Source organism: Triplophysa dalaica, chromosome 15 (genome assembly GCF_015846415.1).
Source record: "Triplophysa dalaica isolate WHDGS20190420 chromosome 15, ASM1584641v1, whole genome shotgun sequence".
NCBI lineage: Eukaryota > Metazoa > Chordata > Actinopteri > Cypriniformes > Nemacheilidae > Triplophysa > Triplophysa dalaica.
This window is the reverse complement of record NC_079556.1, coordinates 3,207,249-3,234,603: the sequence shown is the minus strand read 5'-3', so window position 1 is coordinate 3,234,603 and position 27,355 is coordinate 3,207,249. Positions and strand designations below refer to the sequence as shown.

At 38.8% G+C, this 27,355-nt stretch overlaps 1 protein-coding gene across 2 annotated transcripts; it reads left to right on the top strand.

Annotated features, from left to right (window-relative positions):
• The first annotated feature begins 1,779 nt into the window (after positions 1 to 1,779).
• Positions 1,780 to 26,464, top strand: fam184aa (family with sequence similarity 184 member Aa). 2 transcript variants are annotated; one of them, XM_056768526.1, is made up of 17 exons: positions 1,780 to 2,394; positions 3,732 to 4,586; positions 6,330 to 6,465; positions 6,818 to 6,999; positions 7,955 to 8,140; positions 8,733 to 8,855; positions 9,517 to 9,678; positions 10,079 to 10,200; positions 10,533 to 10,683; positions 15,061 to 15,273; positions 16,615 to 16,768; positions 17,051 to 17,178; positions 18,849 to 19,033; positions 21,681 to 21,827; positions 22,112 to 22,229; positions 22,417 to 22,521; positions 23,517 to 26,464. In XM_056768526.1, the coding sequence occupies exons 1-17, from the start codon at positions 2,206 to 2,208 to the stop codon at positions 23,706 to 23,708; spliced, it is 3,348 nt and encodes a 1,115-aa protein (XP_056624504.1). In that variant the 5' UTR covers positions 1,780 to 2,205; the 3' UTR covers positions 23,709 to 26,464. The 2 variants fall into 2 exon arrangements, with proteins under 2 accessions (XP_056624504.1, XP_056624505.1); XM_056768527.1 differs by having other exon boundaries at positions 1,785 to 2,394; positions 26,101 to 26,462.
• The last annotated feature ends 891 nt before the right edge of the window (positions 26,465 to 27,355 follow it).

Genomic DNA, 27,355 nt, shown 5'->3' with positions numbered 1-27,355 from the left:
GCTTGTAAGTTAATGTGAGAAACGCGCAACAGATCAAACGCTAGAGGAAGCCGTGTTGGTTTGAGGCCTAATATCAAGGAAGAAGACGAGATTTTATCATATCTCTTATCAGTTATGCATCTGGTTTCCTGTTATTTGGTACAAGAGGCTTTGTGAGTGTGTATTTGTGTGCTGTTGATGAGCTTTTCGGAAAGGGACGTAGCTCTTTCTCATTTGGGATGTGGCATGCATTCACAATTGACTTTGGTGTGTTGCTGAGAGGACAATGTTGACTTATACTGCGCCCTTTAGATAAGTCATTTGCAATGTCTTGCAGTGTTTTTTCTAGACCGGGGAAAGTTGTGTAGACATCAGGTGTGTATCACTCTATACCAGTAGGTGGCATTAATGACTAAAAAACAGTACTCGAATTGAACCAGGTCTCATGGGGGGTCCCCCACTTTTTTTTGGTGGGGTTTAGTCTCGGGATAGACAATTTCTACAAAATACACAATATAATTGATTTGAATATGCATTACTATATACTATTATATTAAAAACAGGCTTTCATAGAAGAACAGGATTCTTTAACTGTCATGCGCTTAGCGGTCTTTAGACATGCGGGGCGTTTCGAATTTAAAGAGACATGACAACTAGCCCTTAAACAAACTGAATTTAAATGATTGTAAATAATTAATTCACAAAATTGACCATATCCATTGCATGAATTTAATCACAATTGTCATTATAATTTTACTCAGTACAAATAAATGAGGGACCCCCAAAAGTCTGTTTTCTACTTCTTTTTTACTTCCCTAATGCCTTATGGGGGGTCCCGGATCACCCCAGCCCCCATTCATTTCGAGCACTTCAAAAAACTATTAGGGACCCGGTCAAGACTGCACTGAATGAGGTGTCATTGAAAAATTAAATCCAAACAGAGGTATGCATTTTATAAGCACGTGAGATAGAATTGTGAAGTGGGATTTGACGTGTCAGACGTGTGTTAACTGTGCTAACATTGTGTGGGATACCGCAACACATTTGCAATACTTTACATACATTTATAGCCATTTTATAAACATATAAATCACAGTTATTTTGTTCATTCCATAAAGGGAATGTGCTATCGTCTGCTAAACGCAAAAACAGCATATGTGACCCTGGATCACAAAACCAGTCTTAAGTAGCATGGGAACATTTTTACTACAAGACAAAAATACAGTATGTTAAAATGATCTATTTTTCTTTTATGCCAAAGATCATTAGGATATTAAGTAAAAAGGATGTTTCATTAAGATATTTTATAAATGTCCTACCTTAAATATATAAAAACTTTATTTTTGGTTGGCATGCCACAGTGCCCCTGATTAACAACTTCAAAGGCAATTTTCTCAAATATTTTGTTTTTTTTACAGTCTCAGATTTCTGAGTTTTAAACAATCTTAACCAGATATTGTCCTAACAACTCATACGTCAATAGAAAGCTTATTTATTGAGCTATCAGATGATGTAAAAATCTCAATTTCGAAAAATTGACCATAAGACTGGTTTTGTTGTCCCGGGTCACATTTATATAATGCATAATAGTTATATTACAGACGACAGCTGTGTAAAATGTCAGTTTGTTTTAATCGACAGATATGGTGCTTGTTTTGCACTAGAGGCCATTTGATAGTTTTCGAGTTTTTTTACAGATCTGGTAAATCTACTCTACATGTTTGTATTCTTACATAAATAAAATATACGTAATTGCGGCAGAAGTCTTGCTTATAAACGAGACAGCGGTATGAGGTAACCGATGCGCTCGCGCGTTACTGATCTAACAGCTCTTACGTCATCGTTTACAACTCTCTCGCTCACTCTTTGTTTCTCTCTCACTTCTCTCCTCACTCTGAGCATCTCTCTCACTCCCGCTCAGAGTCCGCATACGCCAGCATGTGATGAGGCACGGGCGTCCATCCCATTGTCGTGCATGCGTAAAGACCCAAATGACATGCCTTCGCACGCGCGCCACGCATCTGATGCCAGTCGTTCGGAATACTGAAATCTCCTTGAATGTTGAACATATAGCCCTTTCGTCGGTGCTCTCAAATGCAGTGAATGACATGAGGATGAGGAATAGCACGCTCGGTCTGGATGGATTCATACGGATGACCGGTGCGGTGTCGCAGCATCATCCTTAACCCACACGCGGGGATCTTTATTCCGTGACGGTACGTGAAGATGGCGACGGGAACGGGATGGCAGCAGCCGTACAGTTCAGCTCCAGGCATCAATGCTCCCGCTGCCTCTGGATCAGGGACCAGTCCATCTTCTACATCCAGCAATCTTCTGTACGATTCTGCTCTGAGCATGGAGTACACTCAGGACCTGCACCTGAAGATGAGTAAAAAAATAGCACAACTCACTAAGGTTGGTCGTATTATCATCATATGACCTGGCGACTGCTTTAGATTTCAGGAAGCATGTCACATTTTTGCGCAATTTATTGCAACTTTTATATTTTGCGTGATGCTTAATCTTTATCCCCCACAGAGAAGATGCCCTACATATTGCAATATTGCACCACAGGATTTTTCCTCAGCAAAAATCTGTTTATAATCCTAGACACGATTTGCAAGCTGCTCTTATATGATTAGTTTCAACCCCAAAAAAATGACTGAAAACCTTTATGTAATGAGTCCTGAATGCATCTTTAATGCAGAGATCAGTCTAGTTTTACGTTTGGGGTCCCAGAGGGTCGATGTTACGTGTAAAATAAAAACATTAGTCTGTTATTTCAGATAACAAATATTTGAATGTGTTCTCCTGACCAAACAAAAGCCAGCAGGCAAATATTATTGACGTTGAAACCCTGGTTTGTCACAGCATGCACATAACACGTTGCAGAAATGTGCAATACCAACAGAAACATTGTCTCTGTTTGGTTTTGAGTTCGACTGGAGTAAAACATATCGTAGAAAAATGCAATAAACATCTGGCAGGGATATGCTTGTATACGTGAACACCATCAGATCAGAGAATCTTGTTTTTATTGAAGATGGCTTGATGCATGTTCGATATAGTTAATGATCAAGATTAGGAACAGCTGTGACGCATCAACAGGAGACTCGAAATCGAACTAATCTTTCAGACTAGAATAGAAGTGTTAATGAAATTCAAGGATGATTCCTGTCCTTCATCGGTTATTTAGAGACGTAAAAGACACGATTGACGCTTACAGTGAGCTGTGAAGAAATTCAGTTTTACAGGTCAGAAATTGAGCTCCGTACTGTATCGGTAACCTACTTAAGGCTACAGTGCAAAATTACAATTGTTCAACATAGAATGTCTTACACGGTGTGTTAATAACATGGGATGCGACAGAAAGGAATCAATTAAAGATGAAAAGGAGCATGGCAGCGTGAGAGCATCAAGTGAGGGCTGTTGGCTTTGATGTGAAACTCTTAAGCGAAAAAAAGAGAGCTGCGATAATGATGAAATGCTTGGCTGGAGGAGACGATCGAACCTGAAGGACTGCAGAAGTGAATTTAAGTATAGACCCCTACGTACAATATAAAGTTTGATCCCTTGGGTTTATTTACATTGACGATTCTTATTTGTATTGAGTATTAGTAACGGTATCTGTCTCTTGCCTTCATTTTGCCTCATTTTAGTTAAGTTATTCATGTCATGCATTATCAAGTGTTTGTGGACACTTTAAAGAAGATGCAAAAGAGAAGCCGAAACATTAACTGTTTATCTCCTAGGTCATTTATGCCCTCAACACGAAAAACGACGAGCATGAAGACGCGATTCAGTCTCTCAAGGAGGCTCACGACGATGAGGTGCAGCACATCCTGACAGAGACCCGAGAGAAGATCCTCCAATACAAGAGCAAGATCGGAGACGAAGCCGACTTGAAACGCCGCCTCCAGTCCCTGGAGGAATCCGTGGAACTGCACGAGCACATGAAACGTCAAGCCCTGGCCGAATTCGAGATGTATCGCCAGCGCATGGAGGACACACAGCTGTGCACGGAGGCCCAGCACACGCAGCGCGTGGTCTCCATGTCCCGCGAGGTGGAGGAGATGCGGCACGAGTTCGAGGAGAAGCTGCGCTCTTTCAGCCAGGTGCAGGCTCAGTTCGAGCAGGAGAAGCGGCGGGCGTTGGTGGAGCTCAAGTCTTGCCACCAGCAGGAGGTAGAGGAGCTGCTGGAAAGCCAGGAGAACCAGAGTGCGTCCTCCAGTCTGGAGCAGGAGAAGCTGGCGGACATGCACCGTACCGAGCTGGAGTCGCTGATGGAGCGCGTGGAGGAGCTGACGCAGGACAAGGTCCGGCTGGTGGAGGAGTACGATGCTAAACTGAGCAAGGCCCAGGCGTTCTACGAGCGTGAGCTGGAGGCCATGAGGCGGACGCAACAGCTCACGACCGAGAACCTGCTGGCCTGGAAGAGGACGGAGGTGGAATTAAGAAAGGAGTTTCAGGTGCAAGAGGGAGCGCTTCAGAGGACGCTGTGTAAGCTCCGCGCTGAATTACACAGAGCTCAGGAGGTGGCGCGAGAGAGCAGAGACAAAACCAACAGACTGCAGGCGTCTCTCAACAACGCGGAGGTCACGATCAAGGTGTGGATTTCAGCACGCTCATAGAGATGGGTGTTACTTCGGCAACGTGCTCTTTTATGTCCCAGGAGTTGTCTTTTTATTAAAATAATCTGACTTATTTGATTTACGAAGGTCACATTCAATCTTTTTTGTTTCTTTTCAAAAGTCTTTGGCATTTTGTAAAGTTTAATTCCTTTACCCTTGTCCCACAGCCAGAGTGTACTCACGAAGTCTATCATAAGAATATGAATTATTACATTCTAAGAACTACAGAAATTTAAAGAAATAGTTCATCTAAAAATCAAAATTCTGTCATCGTTGACTTAACCTCTTGTCCGTTTTGCAGAACAGAAAGAAGATATTTTGATATTGGTGTATGGACACAAATCCACTGCAAGTCAATGGGGACCGTCATTGTTTGCTTACCAACATTATTCAAAATTTCTTTTGTGCTCTGGAGAAGAAACAAAATTTGAGTATATTATAGTAAATGAAAAGTAAAACCATTTTTATTATTGGACATCGACTAAGTTTACCTACACCCTCATAATGCGATTATTGATTAAACAGCTGAGATAATTAACGTTTTTTGTCAAAGATTCCAAGATTCCGCCCAGGTTACACTCAGAACAATCATTAAAAACTGCTAAAACGTATACGTTCTAGGTTCTTGGATTCTGTACTTTTTCCCAAAAGTGTGTAATAGCACCACCTGCTGTACAACAGTACAAACACTGATTGCCGTAATAACTTGTCTTTGGCGGGGAAACGTATTTTTTAATTGACGAGATAACTTGTCAATGGCGGTGAAGAGTTAAGCTCATAATCGCAGTAAGCATAACCGAAGTAGCATACTATATGTGGCGTACGCCGGTTTAAATCGCAATAAGAAGGCATGTAAACACCTTATACGCATTAATGCTGCTCTGATCAAGGTGCCCATGTGCTTCTGTCATGCACCATAAGCACAAATCCATGGTAAACATGACAATCGAAGTTTAAAGCCGCGGTCAGACTTGACTTTGAGCATGCAAAGATCGTTTTAGATAATGGGCGGGCGCAATTCCCCTATTTAAACATTTCTGTACTGAGAGGTCACGCTGTGACGTTTTGACCTTCTCTTGGTCTCACGCACTCTCATGATGCAAATTCGCATGTCAGAGTTCACCTAACTCGAACTTTGCTATGCGGCAAAATGCGGAATATTGTTGGAAGGGCCTATGTTTCCGGTCTGTCGCATGCATATGAATGGAAATCAAAGGGAAAAGTCAAGTGTGACCGCGGCTTAACTGTCAACACAACTTGCTGTCAGCAGTCTCTGCTCCTTATCTTCTTACAGAAACAGTGCGAACGCGATGACAGCGTACATCACCGTTGCGTAGACATTCCTTCTATATTCATCACGGCGCCGAATAACCATAAATTAAAGCCACATAACGGTTACGAATATATTAAAATGATAGCTAGTAACACACTGCTACTGTACCGGAGATCAGCGTCTGTGCTTTGTATTATAGCAAATAATCCGACTAATCAAACTTCCATGTAAACAGGAGCAAAGAGGTCTTCTCATGTCATGTAAACATGTTACTGCGATTAAGTCCTTACTCTGATTATTGGAAATTATTGATACGCATGTAAAGCATGTTAGCAGAGACAAAGTGGTTTATTGCCCAGATTAAACACCATTAAACGGTGTCAAAATAAAAGAATTAAATTCAAGAGCTGAGAATTATAGAAATAATAAGTCTTCTCTTTTGGCAGGAGTTACACAAGCAGCTGGAGGAGGTGATACAGGACGGCGAGATTTGGGTGATGCAGCTTAAGGACACAGAATATGAGCTGGACGGAAGCAGGGACCGAGTTCAGCAGCAGGCCAATGAAATCCTTCACAAAGCCAGTGAGACTAATGTCATGGCCAAATTACATTCTTTTGCCTTGTATGAGAGTTTTTTTTCTAGAGAGATTGCTTTTTCGTGATTTAAGTTTGACAGGGTTATGGTCAGCTTGGTCTGGAGCCTCAGACAGCATGCCCACTGACCGCCCACAGTCTGTTTACTGACCATCTGATGCGTATTGCACAAAAATGGGCAATTAATGGCTGATATCGGCAGCTTTGATAGGCCGGCTTTATGTAACCTGTCACATAGGTACGATGAGCACGTACCCGAACAATTCTCTTGACGCAAAGTTAGTTTTTTATTTATCTGTTATTGGAAAATTGTTGAATATCTCCTGTGATTTATCTACAGGTCAAATTGGCTCTCTTCAAGCGACCCAAATGAGCCATGAGGCCACTATCAGGGATCTAGGCTCCGAGCAGAACCGTCTGAAGGAGAAGATCCTACAGCTGGAGGAGGAGAGAGAGGAACTTCAGAAACAGATGCATACACTTGAAGAACAACAGCACCAGAAGATCCTCAATTTAGAGAAGGTACATCACTTGTTGGCTTTTCCTCTCTCGGTGTGTTATTTTTCAGATAATTTCTCCCATCCCACCCTGCAATGCACATGCAAATGTTTATAAGGTTGATTTCACCCCAAAGTGCTTTTATGTGCTTTTAATCTTTCTTTCTTTAAGCGTAATGTGGCAACATTGGCTCCACTAATAGATTTAACCGAAAGTGTGAGTTGGGGCCCCATTGCGAACAAATTTTTTTTCTTAGTATTTGTGTCTTGTTTATCAATACAAATGTCTATAGGCAACAACAAAAAAAAACATTATGTGGACCCTTTTTCAAGGGTCCAGTGTATGAAATTTAGTGACATCTAGTGGTGAGATTGGGAAATGCAACCAATGGCTCACTCCACCCCTCCCCACTCCCTTTTGAAGCACTGCGGTGGCTATCACAGGACAAAGATGTCGTCACGTTTTCGCTTCTTTGCTTAAGGAGATAATGTATATACGAAACACACTCTGTAGAGCAGTTTGTCCGTTTAGGGCTACTGTAGAAACAACATGGTGGATTCCATTCAGGGGGACCCAAGGTGTATGTCATTTTATCTTGTTTAAAGAATATTTTATATTTGTTCTGCAAAACAAAACCAAAATATTAGGTAAGGAAATACGTTTTTCAGTGTGGAATCAGCAGATGAGAGAAACTCATTCCTCATCGCTTAAAGGAAACTTGCAAACAGTCGACATTTTTGCAGTTTCTTTTTTTTCTCATTTGTTTCCATTTATAGCTGATTTTTTACACTGTTATGCGGATGTCCTAAAATAGGTGACATTGATACAAACCAGAGAGCAGAACGATACAGAAACTCTACACAAAGTGTGTAAAGTCACAAATCCACCACTGAAGACTGGAAACAATTATCATGGTCTTCACCATGATACTGTTAAGATCTGACAAGGGTGTAAATGAAGAACTGTGTTGTTTTGGCAGTCTCTCCGTGAGGAAAAGCAGAACTACGAGATGGAGCTGGCACGTGTCAGGGCCAAATACGAGGAGGAAACGTCTCGTCTAAAAGAAAGCCATACGGATTCCTTAGAAGAACTACAGGAGAAACACACAATCCAGCAGGAGAGCGCACGTAATGCCGCAGAGAGAGAGAAGAGCCAGTTACTCAATGTAAGAACATATTCACGTATGTGTAAGGATTTGGAGCTTTAGATTTGCCAAAGAAGACACATTTGTGTTTCTGTTTGCTGTATGGTTTGTTCTAGTAGCAGTTTTTCACTATTCTCTGAGTTCTGTTTAACAAACTGTTTAAAAATAAACTAACATCTCCTGAGTGTATCAGAGCTGGGCTTCCCATATGCAAGACAAATGAAACGTGTATATATATTCAGTTCTATTAAAAGCTCCCGAGAGCTCCGCTACATGACATTTTCTGCCGTTCACTGAATGGTGTTGGTTATTCAAACAGCCGTTTCTCATTGCAATGTTGACAAAGTGACCGTGATATCATTCCCGTTTTGTTGCGCCACAAAAATAGCTTTCAATCACGACGGATATCGAGACTAATCTACTTGTCATCTCTTGGCAGTCACGTCACTTTACTTTTTGAAAATGTCTCTTTCCTCGACAAAGCTTTTTCCTCACTGTAATTAAATCCGCTCCATCTGCCATCGGCAGATTGTCACACTGTCTAGATGTACCTCTTCTTTAATTTCTCTGCTATGGTTCTTCTAATGTTGCCTTTTCATTTCTGCTGACGCAGGAGATGCGACAACAGTTTGAGATTCGATGTCTGTCATTGGAGGAGCAGCGGAACCACCTGCAGCAGCAGTTGGAGACCATACGGGAGGAACTTACTACAAAGCTAAATATGGCCAACCAAGAGGTTTAAATCCACCACTGTCTTATGTCCCAATTCAAATACTATCCATCCAAAATACAAGGAATTGTGTTAAAATGACTATCCTTACTGAGGTGTGCACGTGATTTTAGTTTTTAAAGGCACATGTTTTATACTTGGATTGTTCCCCCAAAATGGAAATTCTGTCATCATTTACTCACCCTCTCGTCCAAATCTGTACGACATACTTCCTTCCGCAGAACACAAAAAAAGATATTTTGAAGAACGTTGGTAACCAAACAATGCCGGTACACATTCACTTCTATTGCACGGACACAAAACCAATGCAAGTCAATGGGTTCCGCCACTGTTCGGTTGCAAACATTTCAAAAAACATTTTCTTTAATGTTCTGAAGAAGAAAAAAAAGTCATACAGGTTTGAAATAACAAGTAGGTTAGAAAGTGAGGGCAGTGAACTATCCCTTTAATACTTAAAAAACATTTAGTTCTCATCATTCAAAATGTAAATGTGCGTGCTACATTTTCCTCTAGACCGTATATTGAACACTGCAGAGAGACTACCACATTTATTCATTGTTGCCAAATCTAAGTTTCCCTAAACCTAGCAAGCACTGCTTTGTTCGGCATAAAATGTAAATCAAGTGAATCGTTATGTGCATTTGAGTGTCATTGTGGTTAATCTCAGGTGGCTCATCTGAAGGATCTTGTCAAAGAGAGCGAAGAAAATCTGGATAGCGCTGAAAGCCACATCTCCTGTCTTAAAGACAGCCAGGAAAAGCTTCTCATCGAGCTAGACGTCACCAGGGCGAGAGTGAGAGAGACAAGCAACCTTCTCACAGACCTACAAGTAAAACACTCTTCTTTATACTCCATTAATCTCTTACAACCTGCGTAATGATTGAATCTCTCATTCTGCTAGAAAAACAGAGGCAGGCTATCGATATAAAACGTTCACTCTGTAGGAGCGTGACGAATGTGTTTAAACTGAGACTGCGCATTCCGCGTGGCAATAACTGCAATAGGAAACGGATAATGGAGCGTGGCTGTGATGTTAAAAGAAAAATTAAGCCTCATTCAGTTTCGAAGGCACCCAAAACGGCCACTTTTGTGCGACGCTGAAGGCCGCAAAGTGCGGAAAAAGATAGCGTGCCTTAAAATCCAGTTTGTGTTATAATAAGCTCTACAGCAAACTGTCTCTCTTTGCTTTTCCCATGATGAATCATTATCCACACTTCAAACACTCACAGGAGGAGATCGAGACACAGAAACAGCAACACGAGGCTCGAATCATCGCCGTCAAAACGGAGGAGAAGCAGAAGATGGACAAAATCACGGAGGAGCTGGACCTGAAGTGGACCGACGCTCTGAGGTGCTGAACGATGTACACGGTGCTAAAAATGGAGCTGAGATTTGCACGCCGCATTTAATTAAATAAACTGACTGTACTGAGTGTTTGGTATTTGGAGCACACATTAAATCAAATATAAATGGAGGCAGTATGTCCTGCATCAAAACCGATCCAACAAATCCCTTTCCCCGAAGCGTGCATTTGGATTAAAACATGCTTTATCCATCTAATCTGCACAACTGTTGTCGGATGAGACATTTTTTTGTTTATGCGAGATAAACAGTTTTAAAATAATCTTTGTGTCTGTCAGTTGTGCTCTTTGTTTATCTGTCTCTTTGTTATTGCGTCTCTAGAGCTGAGCTGAAGGGTATGCGAGAGGAGCTAACAGCCGAGTATCAGGCAGAGAAACAGGGGGCACTGACGCAAATTTCCCAACAGAGAGATCTGGAGATGATGGCAGCCAGAGAGAGCTGGCAGAGGAAGGTGGAGGACCTTTTGGAACAGGTAACACAAAGTGAAAAGGCGCCCCTTATCTGACAATAAGAATTAAACGGTTGCTGTTTTAAAGGTTGAATGTATCGTTTTGGGGTAAAATGTACAAAACTAAGTCTTCAGAGGTGTATAAAGACCTTGCATAATGAAGCGTTTTGTTGTTATTATCTTAGAATGAGCTACTTCTGTCTACATAGACCGCCGGTCATCTTACATGGAATTCGCCATTTTGTGTCTATTATACAAAGCGACTTACATTGCATTATCCTATACATTTATACATAGGTACGTGCAATCCCCTGGGATCGAACCCACAACCTTGCGTTGTTAACACAATGCTCTTACCAATAAGCTACAGGAAATCCAAAACTGCTCTACAGTGTTTTTGGTAAATACAGGGCTCTAGAGTGCGACTAATTTGGTCGCACATGCAACCTTATTTTTCAATGGTGCGACTTAAAATTATCAGAGGTTGCACCGGTGCGACCAGCCGTTCGAGGGGGAAAAAAGTCTCCGCAACCCTGAAAGTCTCCTGTGATTCAACAACAGACACACATTAGACCCATATCGTGGTCAAACCAATCAATGATAGTGAAGGGCGGACCCCCCTCTGATTGGCTGTGGTCCAGATATTCCTGCACGTGAGTGTACCAGAGGTCGCGACGTCGCGTTAACTCAAAATTCTCTGACATTGATGGATTTTTCACCCGTGACGGAAAAATCTGATGGCCGCCCATCATTTTGGCGGATTACAATGAGGGAAATTTGTAAATCCCCGTTTCCCTTCAGCGTGATATGCTCGAAAAGCGACCTGCGTGTTTTCACCTGTTATTGTTACTGACTAGACATATCCTCCGCTCCTCACGCGAGCCGGACCTCGATCGCAAAACAAACGAGATGATCAAAAGTCCAGACATGCACATGATAAACAACGTAAAACTTGCTTCATTGCTTATTATTTGTTGTCCGTGATGTTTGTTAGTTTCCTTGTGTAGTGATAATGGCAGAGCTCTCGTTCTTTATGTGTGTGCTGCACCATTTTCATTACTTACGTTTTATTCAAACGGTTTTGTACAGTATTTTTATAGACTTCAACACTAGGATTTTTTTTTATTGTTAATAGAGTAAGTCTCTCACCACTGTAAAGTGACTTTTATTTGTGATACTGGACTGTTGTGCTTTTAATTTCATCACTGAAATTTACACAAGATTTACTCCAAATTCCGTTCCTAAAAATCACAGCGCTTCAGTCGACATCAGCCATAACTTTTGTTACAAACACAAGATACGAGCAAAATAAAAAGTGATTTGGAAAGGGCTTGAATATGGTATCAAAAACTGTATCGGCTTTATTGGGCATTCGGTTGTATCACAATACAACAAGTTCCAGGACGCCAAAAAAAAGTTCTGAGACGCCAGTACAGCGTGATGACGTCACGAACATACAAATTAGCACCTAACGCCACCTTGAACCATAGTGATGGGTAATAACAGATTATGACGGATTTTTTACGAGCATGTTAGTCAAAATGACGGACAAAAAAAACTGTAGCGCAACCTCTGGTGTGTACGTTTGAAAATGCGTGTGCTGCAGTGAGACAGAGAGGTGAGGAGACTAATGCTGTTAGTTAAACAGAGTGAATGTAGCAGGGGATGATGAGAGAAGATGAAAAGAACAATTCACAACTTTTTCGTAAATTATGTTATTTTAAGGCCTGATCCGTCCAAAAATCACAAGCAATGCTCTGACACTGAGCCTTCAAGCCCTTGACCATTTATCTTGAAATCTTTTAAGTTTAAATTTCTCTTCACTGAAGGACAAACACTTTTTCAGTAAGTTACCTTTCTTGTAGATTTGTGCTTCAAATAAAGAACTTAATGTTGAACAGTTTGTAAGATAAACATTTACAAGTAAATTTTGCCCATATGGACATTAAACAAAAGTGAACTGGTCAAAGCAGGTAAATGTTAAATGCGATGCGGTCTAAAATTTGGGTGCACCTTACTTTTGTGCTAGTGCACCCAAGAAAAAAAGTAAGGCGCACCAGTGCAACCAGTGCAAAAAGTTAGTCTAGAGCCCTGAAATACCTTATCTCCTCCTGCAAAGGAGTTCTGTGTTAGCCATCGTAGTGCGCCCAAAGGGAAGGGTAGAGCTACTCTCAGATAACACGCCTATGGACCGTTGTATAAACGTCTGATTCGAAGTCGTCATCTGATTGGTTTAATTTCACAGGGTTTCCGTGTGTGTCGTGTTCTTTAACAGTCTGCCTGGAAACGCCACGAAGTAGTCTGATGTAAGGAGAAAGCTGTCGTGTTTACAACGGTTGCAATAATTCATCATGATCGACTAAATGCTGTGTATATATATACTGTATACAAGATGTGATCTTTTATCAGGCCATGTATTTAAAATTTTGATATCCACAGTATGTATGTTAGGATCTGTGGCTTCTAAGTCTAATATTTCATATTTGTAAATAAAAAAAACGGTCAAAAATGTTTACATGCTGATCAATGATGCAAATGCTAAATTTAGATTAAACGTAATTGTTGATAAAATATCACAAACCTGGTTGAAAGGTTGGAGACATACAGCAAACAGTAAACAGGCCGACAGATATAAATGCTTTAATATTTGACGATTTTGTCATTTACCTGCTCTGTGTCTGCACTACTGTTAAAATAAGCATGCCATGTGTTTGCTGCACTTCACGAGAAAGGGTTCACATGAAGCGTGTTTTGCGCTAGATAAAGTTATTAGAGGATAAAGGGTCAAAATATCAACAAATGTTCCTGAGAGCGCGTGTGATGCTATTCTCCGTTTTCTAGACGTGCGGCTCAATTCAAACAAATATATATATTTTTTTAAAGTTTAAAATGGTTTATAAGGTTTTCTTGCGGTCCGGATATAACGATGTTAAGCTCCAGACCGCGGTCCGCCAATTGAAGATGACAGCTATAGGTCAATATTTGTAAGTAATAACAACTTGTTAGTTTCCATTTACGTATTTTTTACCCTGTAATAGTTCCTTATTTCTATCATAAATGTCTCTGAAAAAATGCATAGCTTTTATATCTACTGTCATTTTACTTCTGACATGCAGTAATGCATTTTAAAGGAGGTTCGGATATTTTAACTGGAAGGCAAAAATAGCAAGCTGCAAGACAGATTTCATTTCCAGTGCAGTAACTCTAGCGTGGTCTCAACCTCACGTAATCCTGAATCTAATAAATCCCTCAGCAGTATGTTAAGACAAAACTCAAAGCCAGTTTCAAAGGCAGTATAACCTCATCCTGAAGCTCCAGCGAAACGCTCTCCTCTTTGTTGGCCTCATTTTATTGCCTCTGTGCCTATTTTGGGCCTGCCGTTTGCTGCATGTGGAGATGTTCTCACTATTTCCGCTGCTTCATCTTAATCCTGTTCTTATCTTATTTATCAGTCCGAGAGAATTAAAACCCTCGTCTCCTGCAGATTGAGCTGTTATGAATACATTACTTTTCTCATTTCAGGTTACCTAGGGGTACTGGAGAGAAAAAAATGGTTTTAAATGAATATTTAATTTGTATTACTCATGACACAGCTCCGTGGAGATTCGAATAGCAGCTTCCTGTCTGTACATGTTGATTTCCTGTTTTGTTTTTCGAATCCGTTTCAGAGATATTTCTATTTATTGTAGAAAATTTATTTTCTGAGTGCGTACTGTTGTCTTGTTTTTCTGTAATAACAACAAATGTATGCCATTATCAAAACTGTGATCAGATTTCCATATCTTTAGAAGATATAAGTTTATTGTTCTTACCCAACTGGTACATTGTTTCTTTAAAATCTAACTCAATTTAATGAGTTTATGTTTATAAATCAAATAATTTTTGCCGATGGGATAAACTTAATTGGAGATATATTCTCTGAAAGCAAATCTTCATTTCTAATGCAATTTTGCTTCCAAAGTGTATTTATCTTGTGTGGAAGGAAAATATGACAAACTGTTGTGTTTTTATACTCACTTGCTATAATAAATAGATCGATTTTTTTATTAGTAATTTCAACTTTTGTTTTTTTGTGTTGTAAAAAAGGATGAACTGTTGACTAAATGATCGTTTTTTTGTCTAAATGGTTCCATAAGGAACCTTAAACATCCTAAGAACCTTTCTGTCTCACAGAGACCCCTCAAAGGTTCTTTGTGGTGACAAAAGGTTCTTCAGATTATAAAAAGTTAAGAAAGTGATGGTTCTTTAAGTAACATTTAAATAAATAGGTATTTATGGAACCAATCTGTGAAGAACCTTTTAGGCTCCTTTATTTTTAAGAGTGAGCTTCTCTCAAATCAGAGTCACAGTTCTCTCTGTAAGACGCCTGCGAGTCTTTTTAACCTGTTTCTCTCGTGTCAGATCTCTCTTCTGAAGCAGAGCCTGGAGCTGCAGATGTCGCAGTCAAAAAACGCTCTGCAGCAGTTGCAGGCGCAGTTTAGCCAGGAGCGCGAGCACCTGGCGCAGCAGCTGCAGGAGCTGTCGATGGAGCATCAGCACAGAGAGTGCCGCCTGCAGGAGGTCCACTGCTGCGCCCTGCAGGATATGGAGGACGCGCAACAGATGGAGCTCAGGGTAACTGTACCAGCACGGCTAACACGAACACGTATAAACCGACATGTGGAAGACATACACTTACACATGCAGGCTACACGTAAGCTTTCAGATGAGGGCGAGAACCCAGGAATCACACTCGAGTCAATATTGAGACGTTTTTCTATTTGGTAGTGCTTCTTCAATCTGTGACCTGATGTTGTATCATGATGTCCCAAATAATATACATGTTTCATATTAAGGATGTGTCGCTTTTGATCCGTCTTTAAAGGATGATGATTATGTTTTTTTTCCGTACAATGAAAGTGAAGAGTGACTGAGGCTGTCAATTAGCATCCTGCTTAACATCTCCTTTTGTGCTCCATGGAAGAAAGTCATGCAGGTTTTGAACAACATGTAAGGGACGGCAGACTTTTTATTTTTGAGTGAACTATTTCTTTAAGAGCCAGCTCTCATATAGCATCATTACCTCTTTCCTTTTTTATTGGAATTTGAATGCAGTAGGTACCACTATGGGTTAGAATGGGTTTTTGGGTGGACTGTCAACTCTCCACAGTCTTCTCAAACCAGAGGGGCAGTCGAAAACTATATATTAGATGAGACATGAAATGGGTTGAAATGAATGATTCTCTTTTTAAATGATGCTGTTTTCTGTTATCATTGTATCATCTTGCATATAATTGCAAAAGATCCCTTTTGTTCTATTCATTGCATGTGGTTTTCTCTTATAATCTACTGTTCAAAAGTTTAGGGTCACTTCTCCTTGTCATAAAATCATACATGTTTGACATTTTTTATTGACAAAAATATAATTGTGCCAGCAAGTTAAGACTTAGCTTTTATTTATTTTTTAAGTTTATAGGTAAAAGACATGGAGTAACAGATGGACTGTCAATAACAGCCAATAAGAACTCGGTATCCTTCAATACTACTGTTTTTTTTAAAGCATCCTAGCCTGTTGACCCTGTCTATTTTCCTATGTATTAACTCTCAACATATTAAATAATTTAATATAAATTTGAAAATATGTAGAATGATGCATTGTTTATGTATTACAATATATTAAAAAATACATATGAAATTGCATGTTCAATGTTTTGTAAAAATTAAGCACTTGGATCCGATATATGGTTGATACTTAGAAGATGCTAAAATAATTACTAAATAACATCATTACATTTTTTATTTTTAGCTACAATATAATAACCGTAATTAAATATATGCTTTTCTATTAGATGCGTTTACTAAAATTCAAATATTAACATAGAATTAGAAAGCGACTTTAAACATTAGCAGTTGTGTATGTATTTTTCATTCTTAACCATCTCCTTTGTTTGTGTGTGAATGTGTGTGTTTGTGTAGGACCTGGAGGACCGTATGAAGCAGGAACAGAGGGAAGAGTTACACGCTTTGCGAGATGCTCACAGACAGACCCTTGAGATCCTTCGGCAACAGTCAGAGCAGGAGCTGCAGACCTTACGCTTTGAGCTGGAGGATGAGGGCAAAGCCATGCTGGGTGAGTCACACATCCCCATTAAATATAACATCACACACAACACCCAGTTTCAAAGCTATTAATCGGGTCATTCGGGTCTTTTCATGCAGTATGTGCTCGTGTTATGCAAGTTATTGTTTGCAGATGCTTTTATCCAAAGCGACTTTTTAACCTATATGATGATAATAGACCATGAGGATAATAGACTTTGATGGTAATAGGGTGTGACTCACTTATTGTATCTTTACGGAAAAGGATGTTGATTTTTTAGGGTTAATACTGACAAAAATGTTTTTGCCGAAGCTTCCCTGCGGTCAGAGCTCAATCATCTTCATGCCACCGCCATTGAACATCTGAGACAAGTGCATCTGAAGGAGAACAAGGCCGCCAAACGAGACCTGGACGACACTATTGAGCGCTGCAAAGAACACGTGAGAATTTTTTTAACTTACAAATTACCATCTCAATAACAAAATGCAGCGGAAGGCTAAACCATTTAGAAATCTGAGTTATCAGCAAACCTGTCCTCTTGGCTTGGTGATGGATGACTATCTTGGTTTTTGGACTCAGGTGGCACATAAAATAGGTTCTGTGAACATTGCAAATAAAAAATTGGTTTAAAGTTATTTAAAAAATATATAAATATCATAAATATTTCACACTTACATGCATACATACATATACATATATACTGTATAATATGAATAAAATATAATAAAAAAAATACTCATTAGCTACAGAAGATCTTTTGTCTAAGAAATACTTAAGCCTTTTGCACATAGAATCTGAAATTTGCGTCCAAAATTTTCGCATGTTAAAAAAATAAATACAACATCACGTGTGTCAACCACATTTATACACGGCCTTGATATTTTCGTCCGTCATAAAAAAAAATTCGACTGGTTTCTTTATTCTGCGTTTTTCGCATCCGTAGTAAGTATTTTGAAAGTTGTTTTGACAATTCAGAGCCCTGTACAAACAAGCGCCAAATACAAAAAAATGTATACGAAAATGTCGGACTATATGTGCAAAGACCTTTGAAATGAATACTTTTTAAAATATAACATCTTTTTAATAAGACTTTTTAAGACTTGACTTGAGTCATGGTTCATTCATATATGTGTTGTTTAAAACGGTGGTGTTTGAAGACCCCGTGTATGTTTTATTTATTAGGTTCTCTGCTTGTTCTTGAACCGGTCGTAGCCTGAATTCTGTCTGTGTTTGAAGCTTTTTCTGTCAGAGCAAGAGGGCCAAGAGAACTTGATGAACTAGATGAAAAGCGCATTTGACCCCGAGCAAAACCGGATATCCACAGATGATATGTATCATTGTTATCCTCAATGTTAAATCAAAGATTTTCATATTTTCTGTCAGCTTTGCAGGATTTTGTTTTTCGAGCTCCACTCTTATGTATAGCAGACTTTTTTAAAGACAGAGCAATCTGACAGAGCATTTCTTCTTTGTCCGTTTGCTTCAGGTCTTAAAGGGATAGTTTACACTACCTATAAACAACCTTGAATACCAAACCTCACATTGGCTTTATAACTTAATGTTTCAGCTTATGGGTCGGGCCGGCTGTCTGTTTGGATTTCTTAAAGATAAAACAAGATGATACATTTCTACTCTCGGCTTCAAGACGTCCATGTGGTTTCTGAGAATAGAGCGTGAGCATGGGTTCTTCTGAGAACCGAAAGCAGTGGCAATAATGAAATGTCTCGAGGCTAAGCTGCACTTTACATGAATTTGAAGAATAACCGCAATGAATAAAGAATGAGCTTCTGAGCTCTGAATTATGGGGGAATTCTTAGCCTGCCTTAACACTACTTTTTCCTTCTCATATTTGATTTATAATCTTTCTTTCTCTCTCCATTTCTTTCTCTCTCAGTCTCATGTTTGTCTCACTTCACTTAGTGCATCATAATTAAATAGATTACAATGTACCTATATTCACATTTTGAAAGCCCCTTGGTTTGAAACAAATTCTTGCAATACTTTTTAAGCAAATCATTCAAGTGTGCTTCAAGTATTACCCTTGTGTTTGTCTTTTCAGACATTCGTTGAAGGTTATATCTCTACGCGTTTCTTTGTATGTCACCTACAGGAGCAAGATCTCTTTGGGCGTATGTCTGACCTACAGCAGGAGGTGAACTGTAGAAAGAACCGGATCGCTGATCTGGACCATGAAATCCACACTCTCAATGAGACCATAAGCACTTTGACCAAGGAACTGGAACTTAAAGGGAAAGAAGTTCTGCGTGTTCGCAGTGAGGCAAACATACATATCAGGTAGCTGCTCTGTTTGTCCTTTATACATGGTGCGGCCCAGTGGTTAAACATTTTGGTTTAGGTCTGTAATGTTGGTTCAGTCCCACGATCTGTGATCTATTCATTTTCACAATTTAGCTTTTAAAGGGATATTGTACCCAAAAATTAAAACTCTGTCATCATTTACTCACCTTTGAGTTGTTCCAACAGAGAAAGATATTTGGAAGAATGCTTATAACCAGACAGATTTTGCCCCCCATTGACTCCCAAAGTAGGAAAAATAATGGTGGTCAAAAGTGCCCCAAAACTGTTTGCTGTCTTACATTCTTCAAAATATCTTATTTGTGTTCACCAAAAGCTCATGCTTATTAAAATTTAAATGCTTTGTTGAAATTCTGTCATCATTTACTTACCTACCAGTCGTTCCAAATCTGTACAAATGTATTTGTTCTGATACACAGAGAAGAATATCTGGAAGAATGCTTATACCAGATAGATTTTGCCCCCCATTGACTCCCATAGTAGGAAAAATTACTTCTGTTGAACACAAATAAGATATTTTAAAGAATGTAGGACAGTTCTGGGGCACTTTTGACTACCATTTTTTTCCAACTATGGGAGTCAATGGGGGACAAAAACTATCTGGTTATAAGCATTCTTCCAAATATCTTTCTCTGTGTTCATCAAAACAAATACATTTATACAGATTTGTAACAACTCATAGGTTAGTAAGTGATGACAGACTTTTCAACTAAGCATTTAAATTTTAATAAGCAGGATATTTTGGTTTTCTAGTTGGACTATGTCTACATTAAGTAAAATGTTCCAATAAATGATTCGGTAGATGAAAGAGCCATATTTGACCTTTATTTATCATTTAAATTTCAGGGCATAAATCTACATTTTCATGTAATCAGCATTTCTAGATGTATTTTGGCAATTACAGTGTATGTTGAATTTCAACAAATTCAAACCTCAGGAGTGACAAAGTAAATCCAGTAGCAATCTGAAAGAATGGCAGAATGACAAGACACATGAAAACTGAGGTTATAAATGTTTTTGTCTTTTCCTAAATATATGTTTAAATAATACTGTTGTATTGTGAATATGAACTTGTTTTATTTGTAGTATTCACCTATACATACCTAAACACAGAGCCATTGAGAGAGAAAGTTGCATCAACTCGATTCATTAACATACACACATTTTACTATGAAATCTGACGTTTACGAAGTATTTATGAATCCGGAGTAAAATTTTCGGGAAGGTCTGTTTTGCGCACAAATTACTCGAAATGTATATATTTACGAATGTTTCATGAATGAGGCCCATTGTGTTTATGTGGATGTCTTGAGTCTGGCTCTTGTCACTTCCTGATCCCATTGGCCTGTCTTCTCTCATAATTTTTTGTCTTCCATCTCTGTGAATAACAAAAAAATAAAGAAATAGGGGCTGTGTTTTAAAGCTCAGGCAGCTGCCAGGCCATCCACACAATAGCAACTCTGTTATTTTTGTTCCAGAGCCTCAGAAAATTCCTGAGCGCTTCGGGAATGAAAATGATATATTTAAAAACGGCAATAATAGTATCTCAGTATAAAAGTATAACTCAAATTTGTAAACCAGACTGATATAACAACCATCAAAGTTTAATTTCAACCATTAATTTTGCTGTGATTTCAGTCTTTGACATTCAAGTATATCTTCACAGAATGTTCTTTACATTATATAGAAAGATTTGATATAGAAAACAGTCATACGAAGGTATATCAGGAGAAAAGAATTGAAGCAAACATTAGATTTGGAGTTGTCTTGCTACATTCCTGCTGAGAGCAGCATTTTTCAGCTTTTAAAATTCAGCCAGGAAATTGCAGGGCACATGGTAATAGGCCCTTTACACATGACGTCACGCATCTTCCGTTATGCCGCGAAGCAGTGTAGCGTTACTTCCGCTTGCGCCTCAGAATGGAGTCCCTTGAACAGCTTCCACAAATACAACTAGAGGATGTACAACATCTTGCAGACAAATTTTCGCTTACGACAAGATCAAAGCTAGATAAAGGATACAAATTCTTTGTTGAACAGTACCTGTTTGATTATGAGCGTAAGTGTTTTGTTTACTCTTTGTGGTAGCGAAGGTGCTAGGATAAGTACTTGAATACGTGTTCGGACTGTTGTTAAATTCCAGCGCGACGGAAAAACGGAAGTTCTTCTTGTTGTTGTTTGTTGCAAGACGGATGTTATGATACACTGCTTTGCAAAAGGTGGACGTTAGGTTACATCATTGTGAAAAGGGCCTATACTGTACTTTAATGTAAAGGTTAGTGTAAAAATTTTGATATATTTATTTTATGTAAAGAGCAATGTTGAAACATCTTACATAAGTGTTATGCATTCACAATCTGTTATATTGTATCTAAAGGTCAGTCTAGCTGAAGCTAATTGAATATTTCTCAGCCTCCACCACAGTCTTCTATTGTCACCATATAAAAGCCTCAAGGTCAGATGAGGTTGTTTTTGTGGTTTTATTTAAATGAGGAGCTACTTTCTAGTACATGAAAAAGATCCTGTGCTTTTGGGGCTGAGGAATCCGTTTTAGTTGCCCCAGATACCCGTATTTAGTTGCCCCTATTTGCTGTATGTTTGCTACAATATGTTCATTTTTTGACAGGGCTCATGAACAGGACCTTTCTAAGCGACTGGAGAGGGAGATTGAAGAGCTGAACGCGACCCACAACCGAGAGACCCAGATCATGCTGTCAGATTTTAACAAAGCTCAAGAGCTGCTTAAAGACAAGATCTCTGCTCTGCAGATTCTGTGAGTTCATCATCACATCTGCAGATGACCGAATACAGATTGTTCAATATGGGAATTATTTTTAAGATGCAAGAATCTTTCCAGACTAGACCTTGCTGTCTATGTAGGCAGCAGCATTCTAAGCAAAATAAACCACTTAAGTGATTTAATTTTTTATCACTTCGTATTATTCCGATGCCTGCTTCTTGAAAATGTCTTTGCATCATGACCAATTTATGATGCATAAAAATGTAAACGAGCTTGTTTTCACTGATGTATGATTATAAATGTCTGTTTCTGAGCAGATTGGAAGGAACGGAGGATAAGTTCAGGAACAGAGAGAGCAGACCAGAAGATCTCCAGGTGATCGCTGACCTCCGAGAAATGGTGTGTGAGAGAGAATCTCTGGTGAAGAAGCTCGTGGTAAGTTTATCATATCGCGGTAGAGCAATAAGACTTTTGGTTTTGTTTGTGATACTACATGTTGTTTTTTATAGAGTGTTTTCGTTTAGTCCCCAAGCAATACAGTACAGCTCTTCAGATGAAAGTCAATGTCAGTTTGATTTTGTTTCCGCACAAAATTCTGTCTGACTATGCCTTTCTGTTCCAGGATGACAAGAAGTTTTATCAGTTGGAGTTGGTGAATCGAGAGCCTGGCTTCAACAAAGTGTTCAACACCAACCCTAATGTTGGGGTCATAAACCCCCTTATAAAGGTTAGAGAGTCATACTGATCTGAGTTCATAATAAAAGGTGCATAAATCCTAAGCTTTTTAAAGTCTTCCATCTACAGTTTATGGAGCTCAGCGTAAAACTAATATTATAAAAAATACTTTAAAGGTTACGTATTTTACAAAGGTACTGCTGGAATGGGCTGTTCTGAAAATACTATTTCAAATTCTTTACTGTTCGCTGAGTTTATTTCTGTGGCATAATTTGTGTTTGTTGAGTCGCCATCGTCTGTCTTTTATATCCATGTTCTTTCATGCATTAAGTTCCTCCATGCCTTCATAAGCTCTGTTTCAAAACCTACTGATCTGTGAAGTAACTATTGTGTATTGATACTTTTCAAATATTTTATTTATTTATTTACATAAATATACATATATATTAATATACTAAAATCAATATCTCAGATTTTGGATAAATGTTCGCAATGCAGATTCTGAGGACAGTACATCTTTATCACATTATAACTTATTTTATCTAATGTACATATCTTATCTGCTCACTAGATTTTTAACAGAGCTGTCATTGTCTGCCATTTCTACTCCCTGTCTGCATTCATGAGGACATTCATTGCCATGTCATCCTTAAAGGGACAGTTCAATCAAAAATACATTTTCTGTCATCATTCACTCACCCTGAAGTTGTTCCAAATCTATATACATTTCTTTGTTCTGATGATCACAAAGAAGATATTTTGAAGAATGTTGGAAAGCAAACAGGAATGGGGCTCTTTTGACTACCATTGTCATCCTTTCCTATGATGGTGGTCAAGAACTGTTCGGTTACAAGCGTTCTTCCAGATATCTTTCTCTGTGTTCATCAGAACAACGAAATTAATACAGATTTGAAACAACTCGAGGATGAGTAAATGATGACAGAATTGGTTTTTTTTGGTGAACTGTCCCTTTAACTCTGAAGCTACGATTCGACACCACTTTCCACCTCCCACAATTCCTTTCTGTGTGTGTCCTTTTTAATGTAGCATAAGAGTAGAAAACCTGCGAACGATCTCGCCAGCTCTCCAAGCCCAAGTGAAGGGGCAACGGGCAGGTCCGTTCCTTCTTCCTGCCTTGAGTCATTCCCCATCTCCCCCATTCACCACCCTGAGCTCAGGTCTAGCAAAGCTCAACCCCCTCCGACCCCTCCGCCTCAGGCCGACTCCGCTCGGAGGTGAGACGCGCCTCGCCGTTTGACGTTCTTGTCTTCACATACCGTACGAGAGACATGCTTAAACCACAGAGCTGTCTGCCATTGGTTGGATCACACGGTCTCAGTCCTGCGCTGCAGACGCAGAACCGTCAGTCTGTCTGTTGACGTTTTGATGCGAGAACACAGCCGTGTGTGTCCCGAGTGAATTGTTGATATGCTTGTCTCACTTTTTACTGCATCTCTATGGGTAAACAGCACACACAGTTTGTATCCAATGCTATTATTTTAATACGCATGGTAAATCATGCGTATTAATTCTGTCCGATGTGTGTGTGTTGTGTACAGTTGACGTTTATTGAATGATCACAAAACTGCACCGTTGAGACTGAAGAAAGGACTGAAATTTCACAAACTGTGTGTGATCACACAATGGCATTGGAAAGTCAGAGCGAGCATGCGTTTGATCTCATGACATCATTACATGCCTTCAACAACACATGAATGTGACCTGCCCATTAGCTGTACTCCATCCTTTACATTTCATGCATATGTTGTTTTTGTGGTTTTAAAATGAGATATTCAAATGATCTCCTTATATCTGTGGTATTCCTGATGTTCTTTACAAGTTACTGTACGTGGCGGCAGTCTTGCGCAAAGCTTCGGGCTGAGGGATAATGTTAGACAGCACTGGCACTGCCCCATATTTTATTTAGCGTTTAGAGGAAATACAAGTTCAGCATGACTGCTTGGTGCCTGGGGTTAATTTGATGCTTGAACAGAGAAGCACAGCTTTCTATCGGTCAATCTGCGATATTTACTTATGTCACATTTTTCTTCTGCTGTCAACCAAAACGATACCTAACTTTAAAAAAATACTGCAAAAGGGAATTAAACTCGCCTAAAAAAGTTTTTGGACACTCAAGCCACACTTCTTTGCATAAGAAACCAAATGTCATATAAACATAATGCTGCATTGTTTTGCAGATTTAAAGGGATAGATCTGAAAAATATAAAATCTTTCATTTATTTACACCCATGTCATTCCAAACCTTTTTTTTGCAAAACACAAAATCAATATTTTGAAGAAAGTTGGTAACAAAACAACATTGACCCCATTGACTTCCATTATGGATCAAAACCACTGAGACATTTCTCAAAATATCTTATTTTGTGTTCTCCTGAAGAAAGAGTCATATAGGTACAATTACAACATAATTTATGACCAAACTATTCCTTTCATTTCTCTTTTCATTAGTTTTTTTAAGACGTTTTAACAAATGCCCTCCAGGTCATTCTAGTGGATAAATAATTTAAGTTTCAATCAAGTCTGACTGATTTTGGGTTAAAACAAATCCAAAAACTTTTTTTGCATGCATTTCGACTTTCTTCTTGTTCTGTTTTTTCAAAAATATATCAATTGTTTTATCTTTTAAAATCAACTACAAACATATTATTTTTACATTTTGCCTATTAAGTGTTCTCAAAGCTGTTACTAGCGCAGAGCGCAATTTAAAAAACGCACCGATGGGAGTGAAAAGTCTGCAGGTGTTTCACATATTAGCGCAGTGTTTAAAGTCCCTGTGAACCGGAAGGTTCGATAGTTTTTACTTCCGTATTTTGTCGCATTTCCGAGTGAAATGGAATTTCGAATGAGAAACATAGTTGCCGTGGCATTCGTCTTTCTCTGCGATTTGATTGGATGTGTAAAACAATCGTTGCAATTTTAAATGGAATTGGCAGCAGACTGACAGTTGAAGGGGAGGAGTTAACGGATGCTCCGCCCAAGCCGTCTAACATACATCATTTAAGGTGAATAGTCATTAAAGGACCGAAGTGCATTTTTAGGTTTTAACTGAAGATTATGAGGGCACACAAATTTTGAAAAGAGAACGATCCACATTGATAATCTATTCACAATAAACGTGAATAAATCAACCTTGTCATTTTTAATTTCACTTGGACTTTAAGGCATACGTTTTTTGCGTTAAATAAAACCAAAAATACCAGAACAAAGACGAGCGCAATCCATAGAAAAGTAAATCACATTGCATGATTCATTTACATAATCTACTCCCATAAAGTTTGCCTCTTAAGAGGAAACTCCTATTCAATAAGGTCAGTCACGAAAACAGCTGTGTCCATACATTTTCAGCGCTTATTTTCACTGCGTGTCTTTAGTATTCTGACATTAGTTATTTTACATAAGAAGAGCCATTTGCGCTACCTTGCCCCAAATCCAATGCATTCATAAACATTAACAGTAAATGTGGCTTGATCGTGGAAAATACCTTTAAAGGTCGCTATATGCATAATGCATCATAGTATCAAGACAACGCGGGCCGTGTTTGACTAGAATGCTATCTTTAAAGTTACAGTAGTGTGACTGGTTGTGTTTGATTTCTGTGTGTTCTGTACAGCCCTCTTGAGTCTGAGGACGCAACTGTAGCACCAAACGAAGAGGAACCACAAGAGCTATTTTCACAGTACTTCTCCTTTTAAAGTTTTCAAGACACTCAACTAAAGAGCATGTAAAACTGCGGTTTTCAATAGTTCATCGTCTGTCCTCGGTATTTCACTGTGATTTTTGTTATTTTCCCCTTTTGATATAGGCATTTATTCAATATAAAAGAAGATGCACATTAATTTCATATAGAATTAATATATATGTCTTTTCTGGATGGACTGAAACTGTTGGAATACCAATGTCTTGCCAGTTTTGACAATAAATCGCACAAACACGCAAAACTCTTTTGTGCCGTCTGTTACGAACGATGCATCAACTGTAAAAAAACAGATTGTATCATATATATATATATATATATATATATATATATATATATATATATATATATATTGGATTCCAAACACGTTTTTAAAACATCTTATACTGAAATTTCTATCTTTTGTTGGGTGGTAGTTTTACAAGCATAGTAAAAAGGGTTTTTGTCATTAGAAATATTATTTTAAGTGCTTTTTATTATGCTGCAATTCCAAAGACTTCAACAGGAAGACTTCTCTGGCTACTTGAGCTTCATTTAATCTTTAAGAACATATAAGAGCATTTTTGCAGATTTAAAAATATCCATATAACCTCTATATTTGTAATTTCTGATCGTTTTCACAGCAAGAGACATCAATATCTTAAACGTACAAGCTAGTTTACATCAGTGTCCACATGCTTTACTCTGTGCATAATAAATGATTTCTGATTATTCATTTTGCATTTTAACTAAACGAATACAAAGAACAACTGTTGCATCAGTGTAAAATATATTTGCAGCCTCACAAGAGTTAATGATTTATAAGTCATTCTGCTTTTGTGAACAACTTCCAGCCTTTTGTTAGCATATAGGCCTATTTCTATGTAAGCATGTGTGAAACTCTTTGACATTAAGAAGGTCAAATATATTGTTGCAACAAAGGTGAATAGAGAAAGAAAAGTGCAAACATTTCAGCAAATTGACACCTGTCACATCATCAGGAGGAGATTCAGTTTCCCAAAACTGTCCAAGATCTTGGCCGGTTGTCACATGAGCAAGACAATAATATAGATGAGCAGAAGGCAGATGAGGATGAGGGAAAAGTTGATGATGAGATCTTGTAAGTTGCGTTTGGTCTGCGGGTTCACTTCGATGTTGGATGCCCTCCGAATGGCTGAGCGTGTCATGTGCT